The 27,483-nt window shown below is 42.2% G+C and overlaps 1 protein-coding gene across 2 annotated transcripts in view; it reads right to left on the bottom strand.

The window, feature by feature from the left end:
- The window catches only part of Dd (CTD nuclear envelope phosphatase 1-like protein dullard), a 142,339-nt gene that overhangs the window by 24,747 nt on the left and 90,109 nt on the right, over positions 1-27,483 (bottom strand). For both annotated transcript variants that reach the window (XM_071666747.1, XM_071666746.1), the window contains 2 exons: positions 6,883-7,073; positions 1,199-1,427 (listed from right to left, as the gene is read on the bottom strand). In XM_071666747.1, the coding sequence (XP_071522848.1) occupies positions 1,199-1,427; positions 6,883-7,073 (420 nt within the window). The remainder of the gene's footprint in view (positions 1-1,198; positions 1,428-6,882; positions 7,074-27,483) is intronic.

The raw sequence follows: 27,483 nt of genomic DNA, 5'->3' as shown, positions 1-27,483 counted from the left end.
CTTCCTTTTCATCTGCGATGAATTTTTTTTTACCTGTGAGCTTTTAAACAAGCAGCTCAAAACTCTCTTCTTTGGCCAACAAATCTAAAGATCTATATAGTGATAACTCTTAGCTGAACTATGACAGAAAACTCTTTCAGCATACATCTGCTACCCTCCCCAAATACCATGAAACTATACCATTATAACTTTTGACTATTATTCTACTCCCAAAGAAACACAACATTTTACATTTCCAGGCCTCCAGAGTAAGCAGTTTCCAGCATAAATCAATAATCCATATTGGGACAAAAGATATAAGTACATTTAAGTGGGCACTGGGTAGTTGGTTCGATGTATGGATGGCAGGATGAATAAATGGATCAATAAAGAAACATGAATTGTACTTGGCTCTCTAGATAAAACAATGGTAACTACTTATCTATACCTCTGATGCCTATTTCTTTTGGGAAGTCTCTCAAGAGGATGGCCAAAGCAAAAAAAGTCCCAGCAGCTGTTGAACTCCAGTGCCACTTCTTAGCCTTCAGTATTTCAGCCTTAACAGGCCACTGGTAGAAGGCACCTTTAGCATATGGTTTTCAGAAGCTCCTACCAAATGTTCCGAGCAACTACATCTACTCAATGTTCCTACCTAATGCTACAACCTATGTCTTCTATCTAATGCTCCTAGCTTATACTCCAACCAACTACTTCTAACTAATGTTTCTACCTAAAGCTCCTGCCTAACGTTCCTACCTACTACTTCTATCTATTGCTCCTACCATTTTGCCAAAAGGCAGGGCTTGCATGGAGCTCTCACCACATGGAAATCTAGAGTTGTGAAGAATGAGTTGAGTGAGTTAAGTGTTGTTGAGTGTTCTTTGTGAAAAGGAGACATTGTATGTTTGTGGACAGAATACCAGCAGTCAACGTTTGGGTGAGACAGAAAGAAAAGACAGCTACTTGGGTCAAGGAGACATTGTATGTTTGTGGACAGAATACCAGCAGTCAACGTTTGGGTGAGACAGAAAGAAAAGACAGCTACTTGGGTCAAAGGAGTGCAATTTGACAACCACTGAAGCACTAGTTCACTATGCAGGAAATACTAACCCTCCAAATACCCAGGTGGGTGGTACTAGTAAAACACCTCCCTGGCCAATGGCTGCCTACCAACTACAACCTACATACAATGGTCACATTGATTAATATATCTTCCTACCTGGATATTGCCTATATGCTCCTGGGGAATTGTCTAGGATGAATATGGAGGCCAAGTCTGGACATATGGCAGCCAGGTCCTTTGTGTAACTACCATAGTCTAGTGTACAGTGCTGGCGGTAATACCGGCGCCGTAGAATGCCACGGCCAGCATCTAATTTGTCTGCTACTGCTGCCCCATATATCTCCATACTTGCTGTGAAGACAACCAAGTCATACCACTGAGAAACCTGAAAACAAATCACCAAAACTTAGAAGATGAAATACTAAAATATCAACACGCAAAACTCTTTCTTCATCATATATCCATGATTTAATCTATTTTTTCTAAACTGCACAGAAATGCAAGCAGAATCCCTTCATGCAAATTACTCACCAGCAACCAATGTACATACAGCACAAAAACAATCTTTAATCCAGAGAATGACAGGTCTTACAAAGATCAACTGTAAGGGCTAGGTATGCTCTCAGATTTTTTCATGTACCTTTCAGTTTAGATCATTTTTGTGCTGTGTGTACCATAGCTCAAAAACAGTATGCTGAACATAAGCTTACAAAAATAATTTCCTCATCTGAGAGTACAGGATGAATGTGAGTAGTCAAATGTATGCCTAATCATTTAAAGTTTTCAAAATGGCTTCTAAAGCATAAGAAAATTCCATTATCATAGTATTCTGGCTAAACAAGTTATTTCTCCTATAGTCCAAAGCATGTCAACCAGGTGGTTTCACTGACAAGAGAGGTGAATGTTCTCCAACATTCTAACATATGCCCTTGACTAATTTTTCTAATATGTCATTTGCTATAGGAAAAGTTTCAGAGGAATGGGAGTTCTCAATGTAACACCAAAGTTCAAAAAATGCAATAACTCAATTCCATTAAATTCTCATCCAATCAGTGGGACATCTGTGCTAAAGTCTCTAATGGTAGACAGTGATATAAAGTGGAGGTGATAGCTTTTGGTGTAAATGGAGCATCTGATGTAGTTGTGATTTTATGTGACAGGCATATGGCACTGTGGGCAGAGGTATACTGGTGGTCCAAGGTAAAGGTTAATGTCACCAGCTTGCATTAGAAGCTGGGATATGATGTAAGGTCATCATCTCCAAGTGGTGATAAAATCTATGTGAATGTGTATGATGTCTGGGTGTTTTCCAACTCCGCTTGATCAAGGTTATAATGCAAGTGAAAATTCATCTTAGGCGATGCTGTGTCAATCTTGTCAAAGAACTCACTCCAAAAAAGGGACTAAATTTCCCTGCTACTGGAAATATGGCAGCTTTGGGCTGTATTGGCCTTCAGAAGGTCCTGAGTAAAACCAGGACTCTTTCACAGAAATTAGTCCTGTGGTAATTATAAAAAGAAAAAAAATATACAGATCATCATTTCTCATGTTAGCAAGGTAGCACCAGGAACACAAAGAAAAGCTGCATCCACTCAGATCCATTCTCTCGCTGTCATGTGCAATGCACCAAAACGACAGCTCCCTTCTCACAAATAGGCCCCACAAACCTTTCCACAGTTTACCCTGGACACTTCATATGCCCTGGTTCAGTCTACTGACAGCACATCACCCCTGTATACCACACCATCCTAATTCACTATATTCCTTACAAGCCTTTCACTCTCATGCATGTTCAGTCCTTGATCACTTGTAATCATTTTCATTCCATCCTTCCATCTCCAATTTGGTCTCCCCCTTCTCCTTGTTCACTACACCTCTGATGTATATATCCTCTTGTCAACCTTTCCTTACTCATTCTCTCCATGTGTCCAAACCATTTCAGCACACCCTCAATCTTGACCACAATCAATCAGCAATCTTAACCAAACTTTATTACCAAACCTCTCTCTTACCCTTATATCACTTACTCCATAAACCTTATTACATTTATTACCTCCTCAATATACTTTACATTCCTGCCCTAGGAGTCCCTTCCAACTTTATGACACTCTTACAGTGCTCAGGAAGCTGGCCATGTCCACCAGTCAGGAACATAGGTCATAAAGTGTTGTGGTGCTGTGTGTGTACATCTATATGCACAAAATGCAGGACAACTGAGCATCAAGTGCTCAAGCTCTTTCTTATAGTAAGCAACTCTTGGGCATGAATGGCCTTGGAATATGTTGAAACTGTTTGTATAGCAGTACCGATAGGGGAAGTCCAGAGCATAAGTGGGAGAGAGAGACCTGTTTGTCTGGGAAGGGTGCTTTCTGATGGGAGTACATCTGGTGGGTTGGAATTTAAAACTTGAGTTGGGGGGGCCAGTTGTTTAGCACTAGTTAGACTATTTCAGTCTTTGTGTGTTTTGTGAGTTTTGTACTTTTTGGGGGTGGGGGGATCTGTGAGCTGAGGTCACTAAAGTGTAAGAAGAAGGTAAAAATTTGTTAGGGGGTTTGTTAGTTAGTTATACAGTAATTTTCGTGGTAGGGTTTTAGTGCTGTTGCACAGAACCGACAGCCAAGCATATTGATGTGGACCTGTTTCAATTTGAAGGTAATGAATGTTGGCATATGCTAGGCAACCAGTGACTGCTCTAAGTACACTATTCTCTAAGGTTTGTGATTTGTTGCATTTGCTTTTGAGAGGGTGGATGACCAAGCTGGTAAGGCATAGTTTAAACTAGAGCTGGTGAACTGTTTGTATAGAATGTTACAGGATTTTTTTTCTTATCCATATCTGGTGCCAGTTAGTTCTGAGGGTTTTGTGTTGTAGCTACCAGCATGGGGAGTGAATGTTGTGTGTATCATGTGCAACACCTAAAGTAGTTGAAGTTTTGCCCAGAGATTAGGCTGGACAATAACCAAAGCACACATACAGTACACCATAATCTTTATAAACTACATATATTACAAAAAGAGAAGAGAAATCAGGAAACTACTCCATGAAATGGAAAGAAGACAGTCTGATAGAAAATGTCAAGTCAATGTGTGAGCAGTGTGGGGTACATCAATTGATAACATAAACTCTGTGGCAGTTTAAGGTTGGCCAAAGGCATACCCAAAACAAAAAAGCTGCTGCTACCACCATAAGTAGGCTAGAGATAGATGGGGAATGCCAGTATTCTTAAGAATACCAGAAAGACTGAAGAATGGAAGACCCTAACCCTGACTTTCCTCAACATATCCTTAAGAATTTCATGCTCACAAGATAAACTGCAGAGGGGAAAAATTCATTTAATCACTCCTTTCCATTACCAAGCAACTGGGCAAGTTTCATTTAATTTTCTAAGTTTTTCAAGTTTATGCAATTCATACATCGGAAGCAAGGTATTTACATCCCCAAAACTTCACTTTATGCATGAAATAATGGTAATGTCCCTGAAAATGGATCAATTTTATGAAAAGTGTACAGCTTCCAGACTACTGGAAAGGGCAAATCCTAAGACATGTTCACAGGCAGTTTACAATTACTTTTTTTTTTTTTTGCCGCTGTCTCCCGCGTTTGCGAGGTAGCGCAAGGAAACAGACGAAAGAAATGGCCCAACCCACCCCCATACACATGTATATACATATGTCCACACATGCAAATATACATACCTACACAGCTTTCCATGGTTTACCCCAGACGCTTCACATGCCCTAATTCAATCCACTGACAGCACGTCAACCCCGGTATACCACATCGATCCAATTCACTCTATTCCTTGCCCTCCTTTCACCCTCCTGCATGTTCAGGCCCCGATCACACAAAATCTTTTTCACTCCATCTTTCCACCTGCAATTTGGTCTCCCACTTCTCCTCGTTCCCTCCACCTCCGACACATATATCCTCTTGGTCAATCTTTCCTCACTCATTCTCTCCATGTGCCCAAACCATTTCAAAACACCCTCTTCTGCTCTCTCAACCACGCTCTTTTTATTTCCACACATCTCTCTTACACTTACGTTACTTACTCGATCAAACCATCTCACACCACACACTGTCCTCAAACATCTCATTTCAGCACATCCATCCTCCTGCGCACAACTCTATCCATAGCCCACGCCTCGCAACCATACAACATTGTTGGAACCACCATTCCTTCAAACATACCCATTTTTGCTTTCCGAGATAATGTTCTCGACTTCCACACATTCTTCAAGGCTCCCAGGATTTTCGCCCCCTCCCCCACCCTATGATCCACTTCCGCTTACATGGTTCCATCCGCTGCCAGATCCACTCCCAGATATCTAAAACACTTACTTCCTCCAGTTTTTCTCCATTCAAACTTACCTCCCAATTGACTTGACCCTCAACCCTACTGTACCTAATTACCTTGCTCTTATTCACATTTACTCTTAACTTTCTTCTTTCACACACTTTACCAAACTCAGTCACCAGCTTCTGCAGTTTCTCACATGAATCAGCCACCAGCGCTGTATCATCAGCGAACAACAACTGACTCACTTCCCAAGCTCTCTCATCCCCAACAGACTTCATACTTGCCCCTCTTTCCAAAACTCTTGCATTCACCTCCCTAACAACCCCATCCATAAACAAATTAAACAACCTTGGAGACATCACACACCCCTGCCGCAAACCTACATCACTGAGAACCAATCACTTTCCTCTCTTCCTACACGTACACATGCCTCACATCCTCGATAAAAACTTTTCACTGCTTCTTACAACTTGCCTCCCACACCATATATTCTTAATACCTTCCACAGAGCATCTCTATCAACTACATCCAATAAAACCTAACCTGAAGAATAAAGCAACATTTTAAATTTTTAACTAAAAAAAAATAATTTGCATGAATGAGAACTGGACTGGAAATGGAGAGGTAATTTTCAAGTATATGGGTTATACTTTAAACAAAGATAAAGGAAGGTAAACAGGAGGAAGTACTGATCTATCTATCTATATCTCTGATGCCTTTTCCCTTTGGGAACTCCTTCAAAGTGGTGGCTAAGGCAAGAGATTCCATAACTGTTGCACTCTAGTACAGCTTCTTAGGCTTTAGCGCCCCACCATTAACAGGCCACTGGCAGAGGGCAACTCTAGCACAGTGAGGCCCCTACCTAATGTTCCTACCAGCTACTTCTACCTAACGTTTCTACCTAATCATCTTGACTAATGTTTCAAACTACCATTTCTACCTAATGCTCCCGGCTAATGCTCCTACCTACTACTTCTACCTAAGCTATTGCTCCTACAATTTCACCAAAAAGTAGGGTTTGCACAAGACACTCAGTGCAGAAAATCTTGAGTTGTGAAGAATGAGTTGTGTGAGTTAAGTGTTGTCAAGTGTAAAGTGTGACAAGGAGAGATTTTTAAGACCGTGGACTGAATGCCAACAATCCACGCATTGGTAAAGCAGAAAGAAAAACCAGCTACCTGGGTCAGGGAGTGCAACTTGAAAACCACTGAAGTGCTGGCTCACTATGTAGCTGTCACAAACCCTCCCAAGTACTAATATGGTGCTGATATGTGGACACAATGAACAAGAGAATGATGAATGACCAAAAGTTTATTTTAGGAGAGCAGGTTCAGAGAGGAAAACATGACTAGGATCTATGACCAGATGAATACAGAATATGTATGACTGATTCCTTGAAAGGTAATCTAGTGCAAAATCATTGATACTGTGGTGTGTACAGCATGTTCTGCAAGAGTTATCCTGAGGTACAATATATATCTACATTGGAAACATCCTAAGTTTGAAAATATTCAATAACAAAGACACTTGCAATACTTACTATATCCAAGAAAAAGTCGACATGCGGCCGTTTGTGCACAAAAAACCGTACTGGATGCCGGTCTATAGTAACCTTCAGTACAAAATCTGGTGGTGTTCCTGGCTTCACCATCTGCCGAATGACACCGTCATGATGGGAATGAATGAGAGTCTCATCCAAGTCCAATACTAAAACCTTACGTTTCACCAGACCTGCCAAAAGAACACTACGATTATCCAAAACTCTCAATGCATGTGATATACCGTAACATACCCCTTAAAATTCTTTAATGAAAAGAGTTGAAGGTCACAGTCTTAAACATATTTAGTAAGCTATACTTCTTGGTTGTCAGATCCACTATCTAAAAAAGTTGTGACCAAGGTAAATCCTAAGTCCACTATCTAAAAAAATTAACATCACCATGTTACAGTTAGCCTTAAATGTAGCACAACAGGCATTACAAGCATGAGACATACAAGGAAAGGTCTTGATCTATCTTCAAATGTACAACTTCACCTCAAGTAATATGGTAATTTTCCAACCCTTCAGCACTAAACAATTTTTCATATCCAACAGCATTACTTTACTGTAGAAATGAACATACTGCTTTGACAATCATATAAAACATAAAAGGCAGTCACCATTTCCATACACGTTAACAATTTCAGTGCCAAGGACATCAATCTACAGTTACACAGTAAAGTACAAAGAACATTATTCTATTATTAATAATATTATTATTATCATTATCAGTGATGGATTGCGCAAAAGATGCTTGTGGCATGAGAAGAGTGGGAGGTGGGTTGATTAGAAAGGGTAGTGAGTGGTGGGATAAAGAAGTAAGAGTATTAGTGAAAGAGAAGATAGAGGCATTTGGACGATTTTTGCAGGGAAAAAATGCAATTGAGTGGGAGACGTATAAAAGAAAGAGACAGGAGGTCAAGAGAAAGGTGCAAGAGGTGAAAAAAAGAGTTGGGGTGAGAGAGTATCATTAAATTTTAGGGAGGATAAAAAGATGTTCTGGAAGGAGGTAAATAAAGTGCGTAAGACAAGGGAGCAAATGGGAACTTCAGTGAAGGGCGCAAATGGGGAGGTGATAACAAGTAGTGGTGATGTGAGAAGGAGATGGAGTGAGTATTTTCAAGGTTTGTTGAATGTGTTTGATGATAGAGTGGCAGATATAGGGTGTTTTGGTTGAGGTGGTGTGCAAAGTGAGAGGGTTAGGGAAAATGATTTGGTAAACAGAGAAGAGGTAGTAAAAGCTTTGCGGAAGATGAAAGCCGGCAAGGCAGCGGGTTTGGATGGTATTGCAGTGGAATTTATTAAAAAAGGGGGTGACTGTATTGTTGACTGGTTGGTAAGGTTATTTAATGTATGTATGACTCATGGTGAGGTGCCTGAGGATTGGCGGAATGCGTGCATAGTGCCACTGTACAAAGGCAAAGGGGATAAGAGTGAGTGCTCAAATTACAGAGGTATAAGTTTGTTGAGTATTCCTGGTAAATTATATGGGAGGGTATTGATTGAGAGGGTGAAGGCATGTACAGAGCATCAGATTGGGGAAGAGCAGTGTGGTTTCAGAAGTGGTAGAGGATGTGTGGATCAGGTGTTTGCTTTGAAGAATGTATGTGAGAAATACTTAGAAAAGCAAATGGATTTGTATGTAGCATTTATGGATCTGGAGAAGGCATATGATAGAGTTGATAGAGATGCTCTGTGGAAGGTATTAAGAATATATGGTGTGGGAGGCAAGTTGTTAGAAGCAGTGAAAAGTTTCTATCGAGGATGTAAGGCATGTGTACTTGTAGGAAGAGAGGAAAGTGATTGGCTCTCAGTGAATGTAGGTTTGCGGCAGGGGTGTGTGATGTCTCCATGGTTGTTTAATTTGTTTATGGATGGGGTTGTTAGGGAGGTGAATGCAAGAGTTTTGGAAAGAGGGGCAAGTATGAAGTCTGTTGGGGATGAGAGAGCTTGGGAAGTGAGTCAGTTGTTGTTCGCTGATGATACAGCGCTAGTGGCTGATTCATGTGAGAAACTGCAGAAGCTGGTGACTGAGTTTAGTAAAGTGTGTGAAAGAAGAAAGTTAAGAGTAAATGTGAATAAGAGCAAGGTTATTAGGTACAGTAGGGTTGAGGGTCAAGTCAATTGGGAGGTGAGTTTGAATGGAGAAAAACTGGAGGAAGTGAAGTGTTTTAGAAATCTGGGAGTGGATCTGGCAGCGGATGGAACCATGGAAGCGGAAGTGGATCATAGGGTGGGGGAGGGGGCGAAAATTCTGGGAGCCTTGAAGAATGTTCGGAAGACGAGAACATTATCTCGGAAAGCAAAAATGGGTATGTTTGAAGGAATAGTGGTTCCAACAATGTTGTATGGTTGCGAGGCATGGGCTATGGATAGAGTTGTGCGCAGGAGGATGGATGTGCTGGAAATGAGATGTTTGAGGACAATGTGTGGTGTGAGGTGGTTTGATCGAGTAAGTAACGTAAGGGTAAGAGAGATGTGAGGAAATAAAAAGAGCGTGGTTCAGAGAGCAGAAGAGGGTGTTTTGAAATGGTGTGGGCACATGGAGAGAATGAGTGAGGAAAGATTGACCAAGAGGATTTATGTGTCAGAGGTGGAGGGAACAAGGAGAAGAGGGAGACCAAATTGGAGGTGGAAAGTTGGAGTGAAAAAGATTTTGTGTGATCGGGGCCTGAACATGCAGGAGGGTGAAAGGAGGGCAAGGAATAGAGTGAACTGGAGCGATGTGGTATACCGGGGTTGACGTGCTGTCAGTGGACTGAATCAAGGCATGTGAAGCGTCTGGGGTAAACCATGGAAAGCTGTGTAGGTATGTATATTTGCGTGTGTGGACGTATGTATATACATGTGTATGGGGGTGGGTTGGGCCATTTCTTTCGTCTGTTTCCTTGCGCTACCTCGCAAACGCGGGAGACAGCGACAAAGCAAAAAAAAAAAAAAATTATTATTATCATTACTATTATCATTATTATCATAATTAACATTATTCTTTTATCATACTTTTAATCATCATCTCGCGTCAGCAAGATAGCACAACAAAAAAGACGAGGGATGGCCCAACCCACCTACACACACATGTATACACAAACGCAGACACACACACATATACATAAATATACAATTCAAAGTATACATACATATACATACACAAACATTTACATATATTCACATGTACATATTCATACTTGCTGCCTTCATCCAATCCCGTTTCCACCCCGCCACACATGAAATAGCATCCCCCCCACCCCCACCTCCAGCAAGATAGTGCTAGGAAAAGACAAAAAAAAAAGGCCACATTCATTCACACTCAGTCTCTAGCTGTCATGTGTAATGCACCGAAACCACAGCGCACTTTCCACATCCAGGCCCCAGAGACCTTTCCATGGCTTACCCTGGATGCTTCACATGCCCTGGTTCAATCCATTGACAGCACATTGACCCTGGTACACCACATCATTCCAATTCACTATTCTTTGCACGCGCTTCACCCTCCTGAATGTTCAGGCTCTGATTGCTCAATATCTTTTTCACTCTATCCTTCCACCTCCAATTTGGCCTCCCACTTCTCCTTGTTCCCTCCACCTCTGACACATATATCCTCTTTGTCAATCTTTCCTCACTCGTTCTCTCCATTTCACCAAACCATTTCAATACACCCTCTTTTACTCTCAACCACACTCATTTTATTACCACATATCTTTCTTACCCTTTCATTACATACTTCATCAAACAACCTCACACCATTCATCGTCCACAGACACTTCATTTCCAACACATCCACCCTCCTCTGCACAACACTATCTATCGCCCATGCCTCACAACCATATAACACTGTTGGAACCATCATTCCTTCAAACATACCCATTTTCCCTTTCGGAGATGACGTTCTCGCCTTCCACATATTCTTCAATGCTCCCACAACCTTCACTCCCTCCCCAACCCTGTAACTCACTTCCACTTCCATGGTTCCATCCACTGCCAAACCCACTCTCAGATGTCTAAAACACTTCACTACCTACAATTTTTCTCCATTCAAATTTACCTCCCAATTAACTTGTCCCTCAACCATACTGAACCTAATAACCTTGCTCTTATTCACATTCACTCTCAGCTTTCTTTTTTGACACACTTTACCAAACTCAGTCACCAACTTCTGCAGTTTCTCACCCGAATCTGCCACCAGCGCTGAATCATCAGCAAACAACAACTGACACTTCCCAAGCCCTCTCATCCACAACAGACTGCATACTTACCCCTCTCTCCAAAACTCTTGCATTCACCTCCCTAACAACCCCATCCATACATGAATTAAACAACCATGGAGACATCACACACCCCTGCCGCACAACTACATTCAATGGGAACCAATCACTTTCCCCTCTTCCTATTCATACACATGCTTTACATCCTTGATAAAAACTTTTCACTCCTTCCAGTAACTTCCCTAACACACCATATACTCTTAATAACTTCCACAGATCATCTCTATCAACTCTATCATATGCCTTCTCCAGATCCATAAATGCTACATACAAATCCATGTATTTTTGTATTTCTCACATACATTCTTCAAAGCAAACACCTGATCCACACATTCTCTACCACCTCTGAAACCACACTGCTCTTCCCCACTCTGATGTTCTGTACATGCCTTTACCCTCTCAATCAATATCCTCCCATATAATTTCCCAGGAATACTCAAAAAACTTATACCTCTGTAATTTGAATACTCACCTTTATCCCCCTTTGCCTTTGTACAATGGCAATATGCATGCATTTTGCCAATCCTCAGGCACTTCAACATGAGCCATACATACATGAATATCCTTACCAACCAGTCAAAAACACAGTCACCCCTCTTTTTAATAAATTCCACAGCAATACCATCCAAACCCGCCACCTTGCCTGCTTTCATCTTTCACAAAACTTTCACTACCTCTTCTCTGTTTACCAAATCATTCTCCATGACCCTCTCACTTCACACACAGCCTCGAACAAAACACCCTATATCTGCCACTCTATCATCTAACAAAATTAACAATCCTTCAAAATACTCACTCTATCTCTTCACTTCACCACTACTTATCATTACCTCCCCATTAGCCCCTTTACCGATGATCCCATTTCTTCTCTTGTCTTATGCACTTTATCTACCTCCTTCCAAATCATCTTTTTATTATCCCTAAAACCTAAAGATACTCTCTCACCCTAACTCTCATTTGCCTTCTTTTTCACCTCTTCCACCTTTCTCTTGACCTCCTGCCTCTTTCTTTTACAAATCTCCCAGTCATTCGCACTACTTCCCTGCAAAAATCGTCCGAAACATCTCTCTCTTTTATTTCACTGACAATCTTACTTCTTCATCCCACCACTCACTACCCTTTCTAATCTGCCTACCTCCCACCTTTCTCATGCCACAGGCATCTTTTGCACAAGCCATCACTGCTTCCCTAAATATATTCCATTCCTCCCCCACTCCCCTTATGTCATTTGCTCTCACCTTTTTCCATTCTGCACTCAATCTCTTCTGGTACTTCCTCACAGAGTCTCCTTTCCAAGCTCATTTACTCTCATCACTCTCTTCACCCAAGTATTCTCTCTTCTTTTCTGACAACCTCTTCAAATCCTCACCTTCACATCCAAGGGATAATGATCAGACATCCCTCCAGTTGCACCTCTCAGCACATTAACATCCAAAAGTCTCTCTTTCATGTGCCTATCAATCAAAACATAATCCAATAAGGCTCTCTGGCCATCTCTCCTACTCACATACATATACTTATGTATATATCTCTTTTTAAACCAGGTACTCCCAATCACCAGTCCTTTTTCAGCACATAAATCTACAAGCTCTTCACCACTTCCATTTACAACACTGAACATCACATGTACACCAATTATACCCTCAACTGCCAAATTACTTACCTTTACATTCAAATCACCCATCACTATAACCCAGTCTGGTGCATCAAAGGTGCTAAGGCACTCATTCAGCTGCTCCCAAAACACTTGCCTCTCAAGATCTTTCTTATCATGCCCAGGTGTATAGGCACCAATAATCACCCATCTCTCTCCATCTACTTTCAGTTCTACCCATATCAATGTAGAGTTTACACTCTAACACATACTCCCACAACTCCTGCTTCAGGAATAGTACTACTCCTTCCTTTGCTATTGTCTTCTCACCAACCCGACTTTACTCCAAAGACATTCCTAAACAACAATTCCGTTTTTCCCTTGAGCTTCGTTTCACTCAGGGCCAAAAAATCCAGATCCCTTCCCTCAAACATACTACCTATCTCTCCAGTTTTCTCATCTTGGTTACATCTACACACATTTAGACACCCAAATCTGAGCCTTCCAGAGGATGAGCACTCCCCGCGTGACTCCTCCTTCTGTTTCCCCATATAGAAAGTTAAAATACAAGGAGGAGAGGGTTTCTAGACCCCCACTCCCGCCCTCTAAAGTCGCCTTCTACGACATGCGGGTAATGAGTGGGAAGTATTCTTTCTCCCCTACCCCAGAGACACATATATTATATTTTTTTATTTTGCTTTGTCGCTGTCTCCCGCGTTAGCGAGGTAGCACAAGGAAACAGATGAAAGAATTGCCCAACCCGCCCACAAACACATGTATATACATACAAGTCCACACACTCAAGTATACATACCTATACATCTCAATGTACACATATATATACACACACAGACATATACATATACACACATGCACATAATTCATACTGTCTGCCTTTATTTGTTCCCATCGCCACCTCGCCACACATGGAATAACAACCCCCTCCCCCCTCATGTGTGCGAGGTAGCACTAGGAAAAGACACCAAAAGCCCCATTCATTCACACTCAGTCTCTAGCTGTCATGTAAATAATGCACCGAAACCACAGCTCCCTTTCCTCATCCAGGCCCCACACACTTTCCATGGTTTACCCCAGACGCTTCACATGCCCTGGTTCAATCCACTGACAGCACGTCGACCCCGGTATACCACATCGTTCCAATTCACTCTATTCCTTGCACGCCTTTCACCCTCCTGCAGGTTCAGGCCCTGATCACTCAAAATCTTTTTCACACCATCTTTCCACCTCCAATATGGTCTCCCACTTCTCGTTCCCTCCACCTCTGACACATATATCCTCTTGGTCAATCTTTCCTCACTCATTCTCTCCATGTGACCAAACCATTTCAAAACACCCTCTTCTGCTCTCTCAACCACTCTCTTTTTATTTCCACACATCTCTCTTACCCTTACATTACTTACTCGATCAAACCACCTCACCACATATTGTCCTCAAACATCTCATTTCCAGCACATCCACCCTCCTGCGCACAACTCTATCCATAGCCCACGCCATGCAACCATACAACATTGTTGGAACCACTATTCCTTCAAACATGCCCATTTTTGCTTTCCGAGATAATGTTCTCGACTTCCAAACATTCTTCAAGGCTCCCAGAATTTTCCCCCTACCCCACCCTATGATTCACTTCCGCTTCCATGGTTCCATCCGCTGCCAGATCCACTCCCAGATATCTAAAACACTTTACTTCCTCCAGTTTTTCTCCATTCAAACTTACCGTACCCAATTGACTTGACCCTCAACCCTACTGTACCTAGTAACCTTGCTCTTATTCACATTTCCTCTTAACTCTCTTCTTTCACACACTTTACCAAACTCAGTCACCAGCTTCTGCAGTTTCTTAAATGAATCAGTCACCAGCGCTGTATCAACAGCGAACAACAACTGACTCACTTCCCAAGCTCTCTCATCCACTTGCATTCACCTCCCTAACAACCCTATCCATAAACAAATTAAACAACCCTGGAGACATCACACACCCCTGTCGCAATCCCACATTCTCCGAGAACCAATCACTATCCTCTCCCCCTACCCGCACACATGCCCTACATCCTCGACAAAAACCCCTCACTGCCTCCAACAACTTGCCTCCCACACCACATATTTTTAAAACCTTCCACAGAGCATATATATATATATATATATATATATATATATATATATATATATATATATATATATTCTTTTCTTTCTTTCAAACCACCCGCCATTTCCCGCACCAGCGAGGTAGCGTTAAGAACAGAGGACTGGGCCTTGAGGGAACACCCTCACCTGGCCCAATTCTCTGTTCCTTCCTTTGGAAAATCAAAAAAAAAAACGAGAGGGGAGGATTTCCAGCCCCCCGCTCCCTCCCCTTTTAGTCGCCTTCTACGACACGCAGGGAATACGTGGGAAGTATTCTTTCTCCCCTATCCCCAGGGAAAATATATATATATATACATATATATATATATATATGGTGATGTGAGAAGGAGATGGAATGAGTATTTTGAAGGTTTGTTGAATGTGTCTGATGACAGAGTGGCAGATATAGGGTGTTTGGGTCGAGGTGGTGTGCAAAGTGAGAGGGTTAGGGAAAATGATTTGGTAAACAGAGAAGAGGTAGTAAAAGCTTTGCGGAAGATGAAAGCCGGCAAGGCAGCAGGTTTGGATGGTATTGCAGTGGAATTTATTAAAAAAGGGGGTGACTGTATTGTTGACTGGTTGGTAAGGTTATTTAATGTATGTATGACTCATGGTGAGGTGCCTGAGGATTGGCGGAATGCTTGCATAGTGCCATTGTACAAAGGCAAAGGGGATAAGAGTGAGTGCTCAAATTACAGAGGTATAAGTTTGTTGAGTATTCCTGGTAAATTATATGGGAGGGTATTGATTGAGAGGGTGAAGGCATGTACAGAGCATCAGATTGGGGAAGAGCAGTGTGGTTTCAGAAGTGGTAGAGGATGTGTGGATCAGGTGTTTGCTTTGAAGAATGTATGTGAGAAATACTTAGAAAAGCAAATGGATTTGTATGTAGCATTTATGGATCTGGAGAAGGCATATGATAGAGTTGATAGAGATGCTCTGTGGAAGGTATTAAGAATATATGGTGTGGGAGGCAAGTTGTTAGAAGCAGTGAAAAGTTTTTATCGAGGATGTAAGGCATGTGTACGTGTAGGAAGAGAGGAAAGTGATTGGTTCTCAGTGAATGTAGGTTTGCGGCAGGGGTGTGTGATGTCTCCATGGTTGTTTAATTTGTTTATGGATGGGGTTGTTAGGGAGGTAAATGCAAGAATTTTGGAAAGAGGGGCAAGTATGAAGTCTGTTGGGGATGAGAGAGCTTGGGAAGTGAGTCAGTTGTTGTTCGCTGATGATACAGCGCTGGTGGCGGATTCATGTGAGAAACTGCAGAAGCTGGTGACGGAGTTTGGTAAAGTGTGTGGAAGAAGAAAGTTAAGAGTAAATGTGAATAAGAGCAAGGTTATTAGGTACAGTAGGGTTGAGGGTCAAGTCAATTGGGAGGTGAGTTTGAATGGTGAAAAACTGGAGGAAGTGAAGTGTTTTAGATATCTGGGAGTGGATCTGTCAGCGGATGGAACCATGGAAGCGGAAGTGGATCATAGGGTGGGGGAGGGGGCGAAAATTTTGGGAGCCTTGAAAAATGTGTGGAAGTCGAGAACATTATCCCGGAAAGCAAAAATGGGTATGTTTGAAGGAATAGTAGTTCCAACAATGTTGTATGGTTGCGAGGCGTGGGCTATGGATAGAGTTGTGCGCAGGAGGATGGATGTGCTGGAAATGAGATGTTTGAGGACAATGTGTGGTGTGAGGTGGTTTGATCGAGTAAGTAACGTAAGGGTAAGAGAGATGTGTGGAAATAAAAAGAGCGTGGTTGAGAGAGCAGAAGAGGGTGTTTTGAAATGGTTTGGGCACATGGAGAGAATGAGTGAGGAAAGATTGACCAAGAGGATATATGTGTCGGAGGTGGAGGGAACGAGGAGAAGAGGGAGACCAAATTGGAGGTGGAAAGATGGAGTGAAAAGGATTTTGTGTGATCGGGGCCTGAACATGCAGGAGGGTGAAAGGAGGGCAAGGAATAGAGTGAATTGGAGCGATGTGGTATACAGGGGTTGACGTGCTGTCAGTGGATTGAATCAAGGCATGTGAAGCGTCTGGGGTGAACCATGGAAAGCTGTGTAGGTGTGTATATTTGCGTGTATGGACGTGTGTATGTACATGTGTATGGGGGGGTTGGGCCATTTCTTTCGTCTGTTTCCTTGCGCTACCTCGCAAACGCGGGAGACAGCGACAAAGTATAAAAAAAAAAAAAAAAAAAAAAATATATATATATATATATATATATATAGGTTTTAAGAATATATGGTGTGGGAGGCAAGCTGTTAGAAGCAGTGAAAAGTTTTTTATCGAGGATGTAAGGCATGTGCACATGTAGGAAGAGAGGAAAGTGATTGGTTCTCAGTGAATGTAGGTTTGCGGCAGGGGTGTGTGATGTCTCCATGGTTGTTTAATTTGTTTATGGATGGGGTTGTTAGGTAGGTGAATGCAAGAGTTTTGGAAAGAGGGGCAAGTATGCAGTCTCTTGTGGATGAGAGAGCTTGGGAAGTGAGTCAGTTGTTGTTCGCTGATGATACAGTGCTGGTGGCTGATTCATGTAAGAAACTGCAGAAGCTGGTGACTGAGTTTGGTAAAGTGTGTGAAAGAAGAAAGTTGAGAGTAAATGTGAATAAGAGCAAGGTTATTAGGTACAGTAGGGTTGAGGGTCAAGTCAATTGGGAGTACGGTAAGTTTGAATGGAGAAAAACTGGAGGAAGTAAAGTGTTTTAGATATCTGGGAGTGGATCTGGCAGCGGATGGAACCATGGAAGTGGAAGTGAATCATAGGGTGGGGGAGGGGGCGAAAATTCTGGGAGCCTTGAAGAATGTTTGGAAGTCGAGAACATTATCTCGGAAAGCAAAAATGGGTATGTTTGAAGGAATAGTGGTTCCAACAATGTTGTATGGTTGCGAGGCGTGGGCTATGGATAGAGTTGTGCGCAGGAGGGTGGATGTGCTGGAAATGAGATGTTTGAGGACAATGTGTGGTGTGAGGTGGTTTGATCGAGTAAGTAATGTAAGGGTAAGAGAGATGTGTGGAAATAAAATGAGCATGGTTGAGAGAGCAGATGAGGGTGTTTGGAAATGGTTTGGGAACATGGAGAGAATGAGTGAGGAAAGATTGACCAAGAGGATATATGTGTCAGACGTGGAGGGAATGAGGAGAAGTGGGAGACCAAACTGGAGGTGGAAAGATGGAGTGAAAAAGATTTTGAGTGATCGGGGCCTGAACATGCAGGAGGGTGAAAGGTGGGCAAGGAATAGAGTGAATTGGATCGATGTGGTATACCGGGGTTGACGTGCTGTCAGTGGATTGAATCAGGGCATGTGAAGTGTCTGGGGTAAACCATGGAAAGTTGTGTGGGGCCTGGATGTGGAAAGGGAGCTGTGGTTTCGGGCATTATTGCATGACAGCTAGAGACTGAGTGTGAACGAATGGGGCCTTTGTTGTCTTTTCCTAGCGCTACCTCACACACATGAGGGGGGAGGGGGATGGTATTCCATGTGTGGCGAGGTGGCGATGGGAATGAATAAAGGCAGACAGAGTGAATTGTGTGCATGGGTATATATGAATGTGTCTGTGTGTGCATATATATGTGTACATTGAGATGTATAGGTATGTATATTTGCGTGTGTGGACGTGTATGTATATATATGTGTATGTGGGTGGGTTGGGCCATTTCTTTCGTCTGTTTCCTTGCGCTACCTCGCAAACGCAGGAGGCAGCGACAAAGCAAAATAAATAAATAAATAAATATAAATATATATATATATTTTTTTTTTGCTTTGTCGCTGTCTCCCGCGTTTGCGAGGTAGCGCAAGGAGACAGACGAAAGAAATGGCCCAACCCACCCCCATACACATGTATATACATACGTCCACACACGCAAATATACATACCTACACAGCTTTCCATGGTTTACTCCAGACACTTCACATGCCCTGATTCAATCCACTGACAGCACGTCAACCCCGGTATACCACATCGATCCAATTCACTCTATTCCTTGCCCTCCTGCATGTTCAGGCCCCGATCACAAAAAATCTTTTTCACTCCATCTTTCCACCTCCAATTTGGTCTCCCACTTCTCCTCGTTCCCTCCACCTCCGACACATATATCCTCTTGGTCAATCTTTCCTCACTCATTCTCTCCATGTGCCCAAACCATTTCAAAACACCCTCTTCTGCTCTCTCAACCATGCTCTTTTTATTTCCACACATCTCTCTTACCCTTACGTTACTTACTCGATCAAACCACCTCACACCACACATTGTCCTCAAACATCTCATTTCCAGCACATCCACCCTCCTGCGCACAACTCTATCCATAGCCCACGCCTCGCAACCATACAACATTGTTGGAACCACTATTCCTTCAAACATACCCATTTTTGCTTTCCGAGATAATGTTCTCGACTTCCACACATTCTTCAAGGCTCCCAGGATTTTCGCCCCCTCCCCCACCCTATGATCCACTTCCGCTTCCATGGTTCCATTCTCTGCCAAATCCACTCCCAGATATCTAAAACACTTTACTTCCTCCAGTTTTTCTCCATTCAAACTTACCTCCCAATTGACTTGACTCTCAACCCTACTGTATATATATATATATATATATATATATATATATATATATATATATATATATATATATATATATATATATACATACATATATGGATGGGGTTGTTTATGAATGGGGCTGTTAGGGAGGTAAATGCAAGAGTTTTGGAAAGACGGGCAAGTATGCAGTCTGCTGTGGATGAGAGAGCTAGGGAAGTGAGTCAGTTGTTGTTCGCTGATGATACAGCACTGTTGGCTGATTTGTGTGAGAAACTGCAGAAGCTGGTGACTTGAGTTTGGTAAAGTGTGTGAAAGAAGAAAGCTGAGAGTAAATGTGAATAAGAGCAAGGTTATTAGGTACAATAGGGTTGAGGGTCAATTGAACTGGAAGGTAAGTTTGAATAGAGAAAAACTGGAGGAAGTGAAATGTTTTTCATATCTGGGAGTGGATTTAGCAACAGAGGGAACCATGAAAGCAGAAGTGAATCAGAGGGTGGAGGAGGGAGCTAAAGTTCTGGAAGCATTGAAAAATGTGTGGAAGTCTAGAACATTATCTCAGAAAGCAAAAATGGGTATTTTGAAGGAATGGTGGTTCCAACAATGTTATATGATTGCGAGGCGTGGGTATGGATAGAATTGTGCGGAGGAGGGTGGATGTGCTGGAAATGAGATGCTTGAGGACAATATGTGGTGTGAGGTAGTTTGATCGAGTAAGTAATAATAAGGTAAGAGAGATGTGTGGTAATAAAAAGAGTGTGGTTGAGAGAGCAGAAGAGGTTGTTTTAAAATGGTTTGGTCACATGGAGAGAATGAGTGTGGAAAGATTGACCAAGAGGATATATGTGTCGGAGGTGTAGGGAACGAGGAGAAGTGGGAGACCAACTTGCAAGTGGAAAGATGGAGTGAGAAACATTTTGAGCAATCGGGGCTTAAACATACAGGAGGGTGAAAGGCATGCATGGAATAGAGTGAATTGGAACGATGTGGTATACTGGAGTCAATGTGCTGTCAATGGGTCAATGGATTGAACCAGGGCATGTGAAGTGTCTGGAGTAAACCATGGAAAGTTTTGTGGGGCCTGGATGTGGAAAGGAAGGTACTGTTTCGGTGCTTTACACATGACAGCTACAGACTGGGTGTGAACGAATGTGGCCTTTGTGTCGTTTCCTGGACTACCCTGAGCACATGCGGGGGGAGGGGGGTATCATTTTGTGTGTGGCAGGGTGGCAGCAGGAATGGATGATGGCAGCATGTATGAATATGTATTTTATTTATTTATTTATTTTGCTTTGTCGCTGTCTCCCGCGTTAGCGAGGTAGCGCAAGGAAACAGACGAAAGAATGGCCCAACCCGCCGACATACACATGTATATACATATATGCCCACTCATGCACAATATACATACCTATACATCTCAATGTACACATATATATATACATACGCAGACATATACATATATACACATGTACATAATTCATACTGTCTGCCTTTATTTGTTCCCATCGCCACCTCGCCACACATGGAATAACAACCCCCTCCCCCCTCATGTGTGCGAGGTATCGCTAGGAAAAACACCAAAGGCCCCATTCGTTCACACTCAGTCTCTAGCTGTCATGTAATAATGCACCGAAACCACAGCTCCCTTTCCACATCCAGGCCCCACACACTTTGCATGGTTTACCCCAGACGCTTCACATGCCCTGGTTCAATCCATTGGCAGGACGTCGACCCCGGTATACCACATCGCTCCAATTCACTCTATTCCTTGCACGCCTTTCACCCTCCTGCATGTTCAGGCCCCGATCACTCAAAATCTTTTTCACTCCATCTTTCCACCTCCAATTTGGTCTCCCACTTTTCCTCGTTCCATCCACCTCTGACACATATATCCTCTTGGTCAATCTTTCCTCACTCATTCTCTCCATGTGACCAAACCATTTCAAAACACCCTCTTCTGCACTCTCAACCACACTCTTTTTATTCCACACATCTCTCTCACCCTTACATTACTTACTCGATCAAACCACCTCACACCACATATTGTCCTCAAACATCTCATTTCCAGCACATCCACCCTCCTCCGCACAACTCTATTCATAGCCCACGCCTCGCAACCATACAACATTGTTGGAACCACTATTCCTTCAAACATACCCATTTTTGCTTTACGAGATAATGTTCTCGACTTCCAAACATTCTTCAAGGCTCCCAGAATTTTCGCCCCCTCCCCCACCCTATAATTCACTTCCGCTTCCATGGTTCTATTCGCTGCCAGATCCACTCCCAGATATCTAAAACACTTCACTTCCTCCAGCTTTTCTCCATTCAAACTTACCTCCCAATTGACTTGACCCTCAACCCTACTGTACCTAATAACCTTGCTCTTATTCACATTTACTCTTAACTTTCTTCTTTCACACATTTTACCAAACTCAGTCACCAGCTTCTGCAGTTTCTTACATGAATCAGCCACCAGCGCTGTATCATCAGCGAACAAGAACTGACTCACTTCCCAAGCTCTCTCATCCACAACAGACTGCATACTTGCCCCTCTTTCCAAAACTCTTGCATTCACCTCCCTAACAACCCCATCCATAAACAAATTAAACAACCATGGAGACATCACACACCCCTGCCGCAAACCTACATTCACTGATAACCAATCCTCTCTTCCTACACGAACACATGCCTTACATCCTCGATAAAAACTTTTCACTGCTTTTAACAACTTGCCTCCCACACCATACATTCTTAATACCTTCCACAGAGCATCTCTATCAACTCTATCTTATGCCTTCTCCAGATCCATAAATGCTACATACAAATCTATTTGTTTTTCTAAGTATTTCTCACATACATTCTTCAAAGCAAACACCTGATCCACACATCCTCTACCACTTCTGAAACCACACTGCTCTTCCCCAATCTGACGCTCTGTACATGCCTTCACCCTCTCAATCAATACCCTCCCATATAATTTACCAGGAATATTCAACAAACTTATACCTCTGTAATTTGAGCACTCACGCTTATCCCCTTTGCCTTTGTACAGTGGCACTATGCAAGCATTCCGCCAATCCTCAGGCACCTTACCATGAATCATACATACATTAAATAACCTTACCAGCCAGTCAACAATACAGTCACCCCTTTTTTAATAAATTCCCCTGCAATGCCATCCAAACCTGCTGCTTTGCCGGCTTTCATCTTCCGAAAAGCTTTTACTACCTCTTCTCTATTTACCATATCATTTTCCCTAACCCTCTCACTTTGCACACCACCTCGACCAAGACACCCCACATCTGCCACTCTATCATCAAACACATTCAACAAACCTTCAAAATACTCACTCCATCTCCTTCTCACATCACCACTACTTGTTATCACCTCCCCATTTGCCCCCTTCACTGATGTTCCCATTTGCTCCCTTGTCTTACGTACTTTATTTACCTCCTTCCAGAACATCTTTTTATTCTCCCTGAAATTTAATGATACTCTCTCACCCCAACTCTCATTTGCCCTCTTTTTCACCTCTTGCACCTTTCTCTTGAACTCCTGCCTCTTTCTTTTATACCTCTCCCACTCATTTGCATTTTTTCCCTGCAAAAATCTTTCAAATGCCTCTCTCTTCTCTTTCACTAATAATCTTACTTCTTCATTCCATCACTCACTACCTTTTCTAATCAACCCACCTCCCACGCTTCTCATGCCACAAGCATCTTTTGCGCAAGCCATCACTGCTTCCCTAAATACATCCCATTCCTCCCCCACTCCCCTTACCTCCTTTGTTCTCACCTTTTTCCATTCTGTAATAAGTCTCTCCTGGTACTTCCTCATACAAGTCTCCTTCCCAAGCTCACTTACTCTCACCACTCTCTTCACCCCAACATTCTCTCTTCTTTTCTGAAAACCCCTACAAATCTTCACCTTTGCTTCCACAAGATAATGATCAGACATCCCTCCAGTTGCACCTCTCAGCATATTAACATCCAAAAGTCTCTCTTTCGTGCGTCTATCAATCAACACGTAATCCAATAACCCTCTCTGGCCATCTCTCCTACTTACATACGTATACTTATGTATATTTCGCTTTTTAAACCAGGTATTCCCAATCATCAGTCCTTTTTCAGCACATAAATCAACAAGCTCTTCACAATTTCCATTTACAACACTGAACACCCCATGTATACCAATTATTCCCTCAACTGCCACATTACTCACCTTTGCATTCAAATCACCCATCACTATAACCCGGTCTCGTGCATCAAAACCACTAACACACTTATTCAGCTGCTCCCAAAACACTTGCCTCTCATGATCTTTCATCTCATGCCCAGGTGCATATGCACCAATAATCACCCATCTCTCTCCATCAACTTTCAGTTTTACCCATATCAATCGAAAATTTACTTTCTTACATTCTATCACATACTCCCACAACTCCTGATTCAGGAATAGTGCTACTCCTTCCCTTGCTCTTGTCCTCTCACTAACCCCTGACTTTACTCCCAAGACATTCCCAAACCACTCTTCCCCTTTACCCTTTAGTTTCGTTTCACTCAGAGCCAAAACATCCAGGTTCCTTTCCTCAAACATACTACCTATCTCTCCTTTTTTCTCATCTTGGTTACATCCACACACATTTAGACACCCCAATCTGAGCCTTTGAGGAGGATGAGCACTCCTTGCATGACTCCTTCTTCTGTTTCCCCTTTTAGAAAGTTAAAATACATGGAGGGGAGGATTTCTGGCCCCCCGCTCCCGTCCCCTTTAGTCGCCTTCTACGACACGTGAGGAATGCCTGGGAAGTATTCTTAATCCCCTATCCCCAGGGATAAAACGCTTGTATGTGCAGCAAACCTTAAATACATACCACTACAGTTAACAATCAGGGTTGATCAGTTCCTATCTTTCCTTACCATTTGAAGATCTCTTCATGGTTTCTTTATGCACATGAATATGTACATGTGAATATATACATATGTCTGTGTAAGATGTATGTATACGTTGAAATGTATAGGCATGTATATGTGCGTGTGTGGTCGTTTATGTATATACATGTGTATGTGGTTGGGGTGGGCCATTCTTTCGTCTGTTTCATTGTGCTACCTCCCTAACTCAGGAGACTGCGTCAAAGTAGCACCAGGAAACAGACGAAGCATGGCCCATCCACTAATATACACATATACATACACACATATACATATCCCTGGGGATAGGGGAGAAAGAATACTTCCCACGTATTCCCTGCGTGTCGTAGAAGGCGACTAAAAGGGGAGGGAGCGGGGGGCTGGAAATCCTCCCCTCGTTTTTTTTTAATTTTCCAAAAGAAGGAACAGAGAAGGGGGCCAGGTGAGGATATTCCCTCAGAGGCCCAGTCCTCTGTTCTTAATGCTACCTTGCTAATGCGGGAAATGGCGAATAGTTTGAAAGAAAGAAAGAACATACATAAATGTCCAAGCATGCACATATACTACATATACATATCAACATTACATACATATACATACACAGACATATACACATATACACTTGTACATATTCATACTAACTTGCCTCCATCCATTCTTGGCACTACCCCACCTAACAGGATACAGCATCATTACCCCCTGCCAGGTAAACAGACAAGAAGGCCACGTTCATTCACACTCAGTCTCTAGCTGTCATGTGTAACGCACCGAAATCACAGCTTCCTCTCCACATCCAGGCCCCATAGACCTTTCCAAGGTTTACCCCAAATGTTTCACATGCCCTGGTTCAGTCCATTGACAACATGTTGACCCCAATGTACCACATGGTTCCAATTCACTCTATTCCTTGCAAATCAATCTACACACATAATTTCCTGCCACAGGGTGAAATCTCTTAAGCACTATACACTGTGCTGGCTGGCCACAGATGGCAAGTCACACAAAGCATTAGCCACTGGCATAAGCCTCATTAACCCACTGGTGACAAAGATGGGTGATTGGACACCTTTTCTACGGACTTCCCATGACTTTGGTGCCCACCACCATACTCCATACAGATTCACATCATCCTTATTTAAGATAGGAATGACTTGTATTCACCTCTATCATCATCCCATCCATAAACAAATTAAAGAGCCACGATGAATTCAAACATCCCTGCCACAAACCCACTATTACCAGGAACCATTCACCATCATCTCTTTCTACTCATGTGAATGCCTTACTTTCTCACTTTCTCAATAAAATTCTTCACTGCTTCTGACATCCACCATATAGTTGTAGCACTTTCCACAGAGCATCTCTATCAACCTTATCATATGATGTCTCCATATCCATAAATGCCACTTACAAATCCTTGTTTCTCTGAAATTTCTTTCACATATTCTTCAAAGCAAACATGTATTTCATACATCCTCTACCACTCCCTGAAATCACACTGTTCTTCCCAAAGTCTGATGCTCTATCAGTGCCACCACCCTCTAAATCATAACTTTTCTACACAACTTAACTCACCTTTGTCCACCTTGCCTTAATGCAATGGCACTATACATGCATTCTGCCAATCCTTAGACACCTCACCATGATCCATACACACACTAAAAATCCCATCAAACCAATTAACATCATCGTCCACTTCCCTAAGAAATTCAACTACAATACTATTCGCTTTCATCTTAAGCAAGGCTTTCACTATGTCTTCAATCACCATACCACTTATCATGACTCTCTCACTTAACATAAGTCCCTGACCCAAACACCCTATATATGTCATCCTATCATAAAACACATTGAAAAACCACTTGAAGTACTCATTCCATTTCATCTTCACCTTATATCTGCCTGTTACCACTACCCCATTCTTACCCTTCGCCAATGTTCCCATTTGTTATCATATTTTACTCACTATTAACTTCCTTCCAAAACATTTTCTAATTCTCCATGAAGTTTGTTGATACTCACTCACCTCAACTCTCATCTCCTCATTTTTACAGCTTCTGCATCTTCCTCTTGACCTTTAGTAACTTTTTCCCATACCTCTTCTGCTCCCTCACACTCCTTCCCTGTAAGTAATGCCCATAACCTCTCTTTTGTTATTTACAAGCAACCTAACTTTATCCCACCACAAACACCCCATTAACTTTGTTATCCCATCACTCACAACCCTTTCTCAACATCCCATTAACCAGATTTGTTATCCCACTACTCACAAACCTTTCTCAACAATCCATCTCTCATCTTCCACATAACACACTCTTCTCACAAATGCCAGAACTGCTTCCTTAAGCACCTCCCATTCCTCATTCCACTCTCATTGCTTCATTTCATCTCACATCTTACCATTCTACACTCAATCTTTCCTGGTATCCCTTCATATAGCCTCTTTTTCAAGTCCTCTTACTTTCACCATCCACCTCTCACCTAAATCATTTCCTCTTTTCCCCTACTATCATCTTTTAAGAAAGTCCTCCATCACACCAGAATGACACATAGAAAAAATCATGCACAGTAGTTACATAATTTTTTCCACATGAACAAAGGCCAAGCATAAGGCTTGTAGAGCCATGGGCGCTGGCCCCCTTCCCCCTAAAACCAGTCACTTAATTCTTTACAATTCTCAAATTTTTCTTCTTCACTTTCCACACTTACTGTTACATTTGATATGTGTTTCTCCTTATCATTTGGGTGATTCCAAAATCTCTATTAAAACTTGATTCAACGAACTAATAGGGGGAGGGGTGTCCGTTAATGCCGAAAGTCCATTAATTCAAGAATGTAACCCATGGGCCATTTTTTTAATACAATAAACAGTAATGCAATATAAAATTCATAAGCTTTCTTATAATTCCTCAAATACAATATACAGTAATACAATATAAAGTTCATAAGCTTTCTTTTAATTACTCAATCATTTGATGCCATTCTTAAATGTAAGGATTGCAATTATTTCATAAATAATTATTTCATAAGTAAAGTCACAATTATCTCAATATTATTTTTTCTACCATACTTTGTCGCTGTCTCCTGCATTAGCGAGGTAGTGCAAGGAAGCAGACGAAAGAATGGCCCAACCTAATCACACACACATGTATATAC

This window comes from Panulirus ornatus, chromosome 11 (assembly GCF_036320965.1).
Source record: "Panulirus ornatus isolate Po-2019 chromosome 11, ASM3632096v1, whole genome shotgun sequence".
NCBI lineage: Eukaryota > Metazoa > Arthropoda > Malacostraca > Decapoda > Palinuridae > Panulirus > Panulirus ornatus.
The sequence above is the reverse complement of the archived record's forward strand: the minus strand, read 5'-3'. Positions and strand labels throughout refer to the sequence as shown.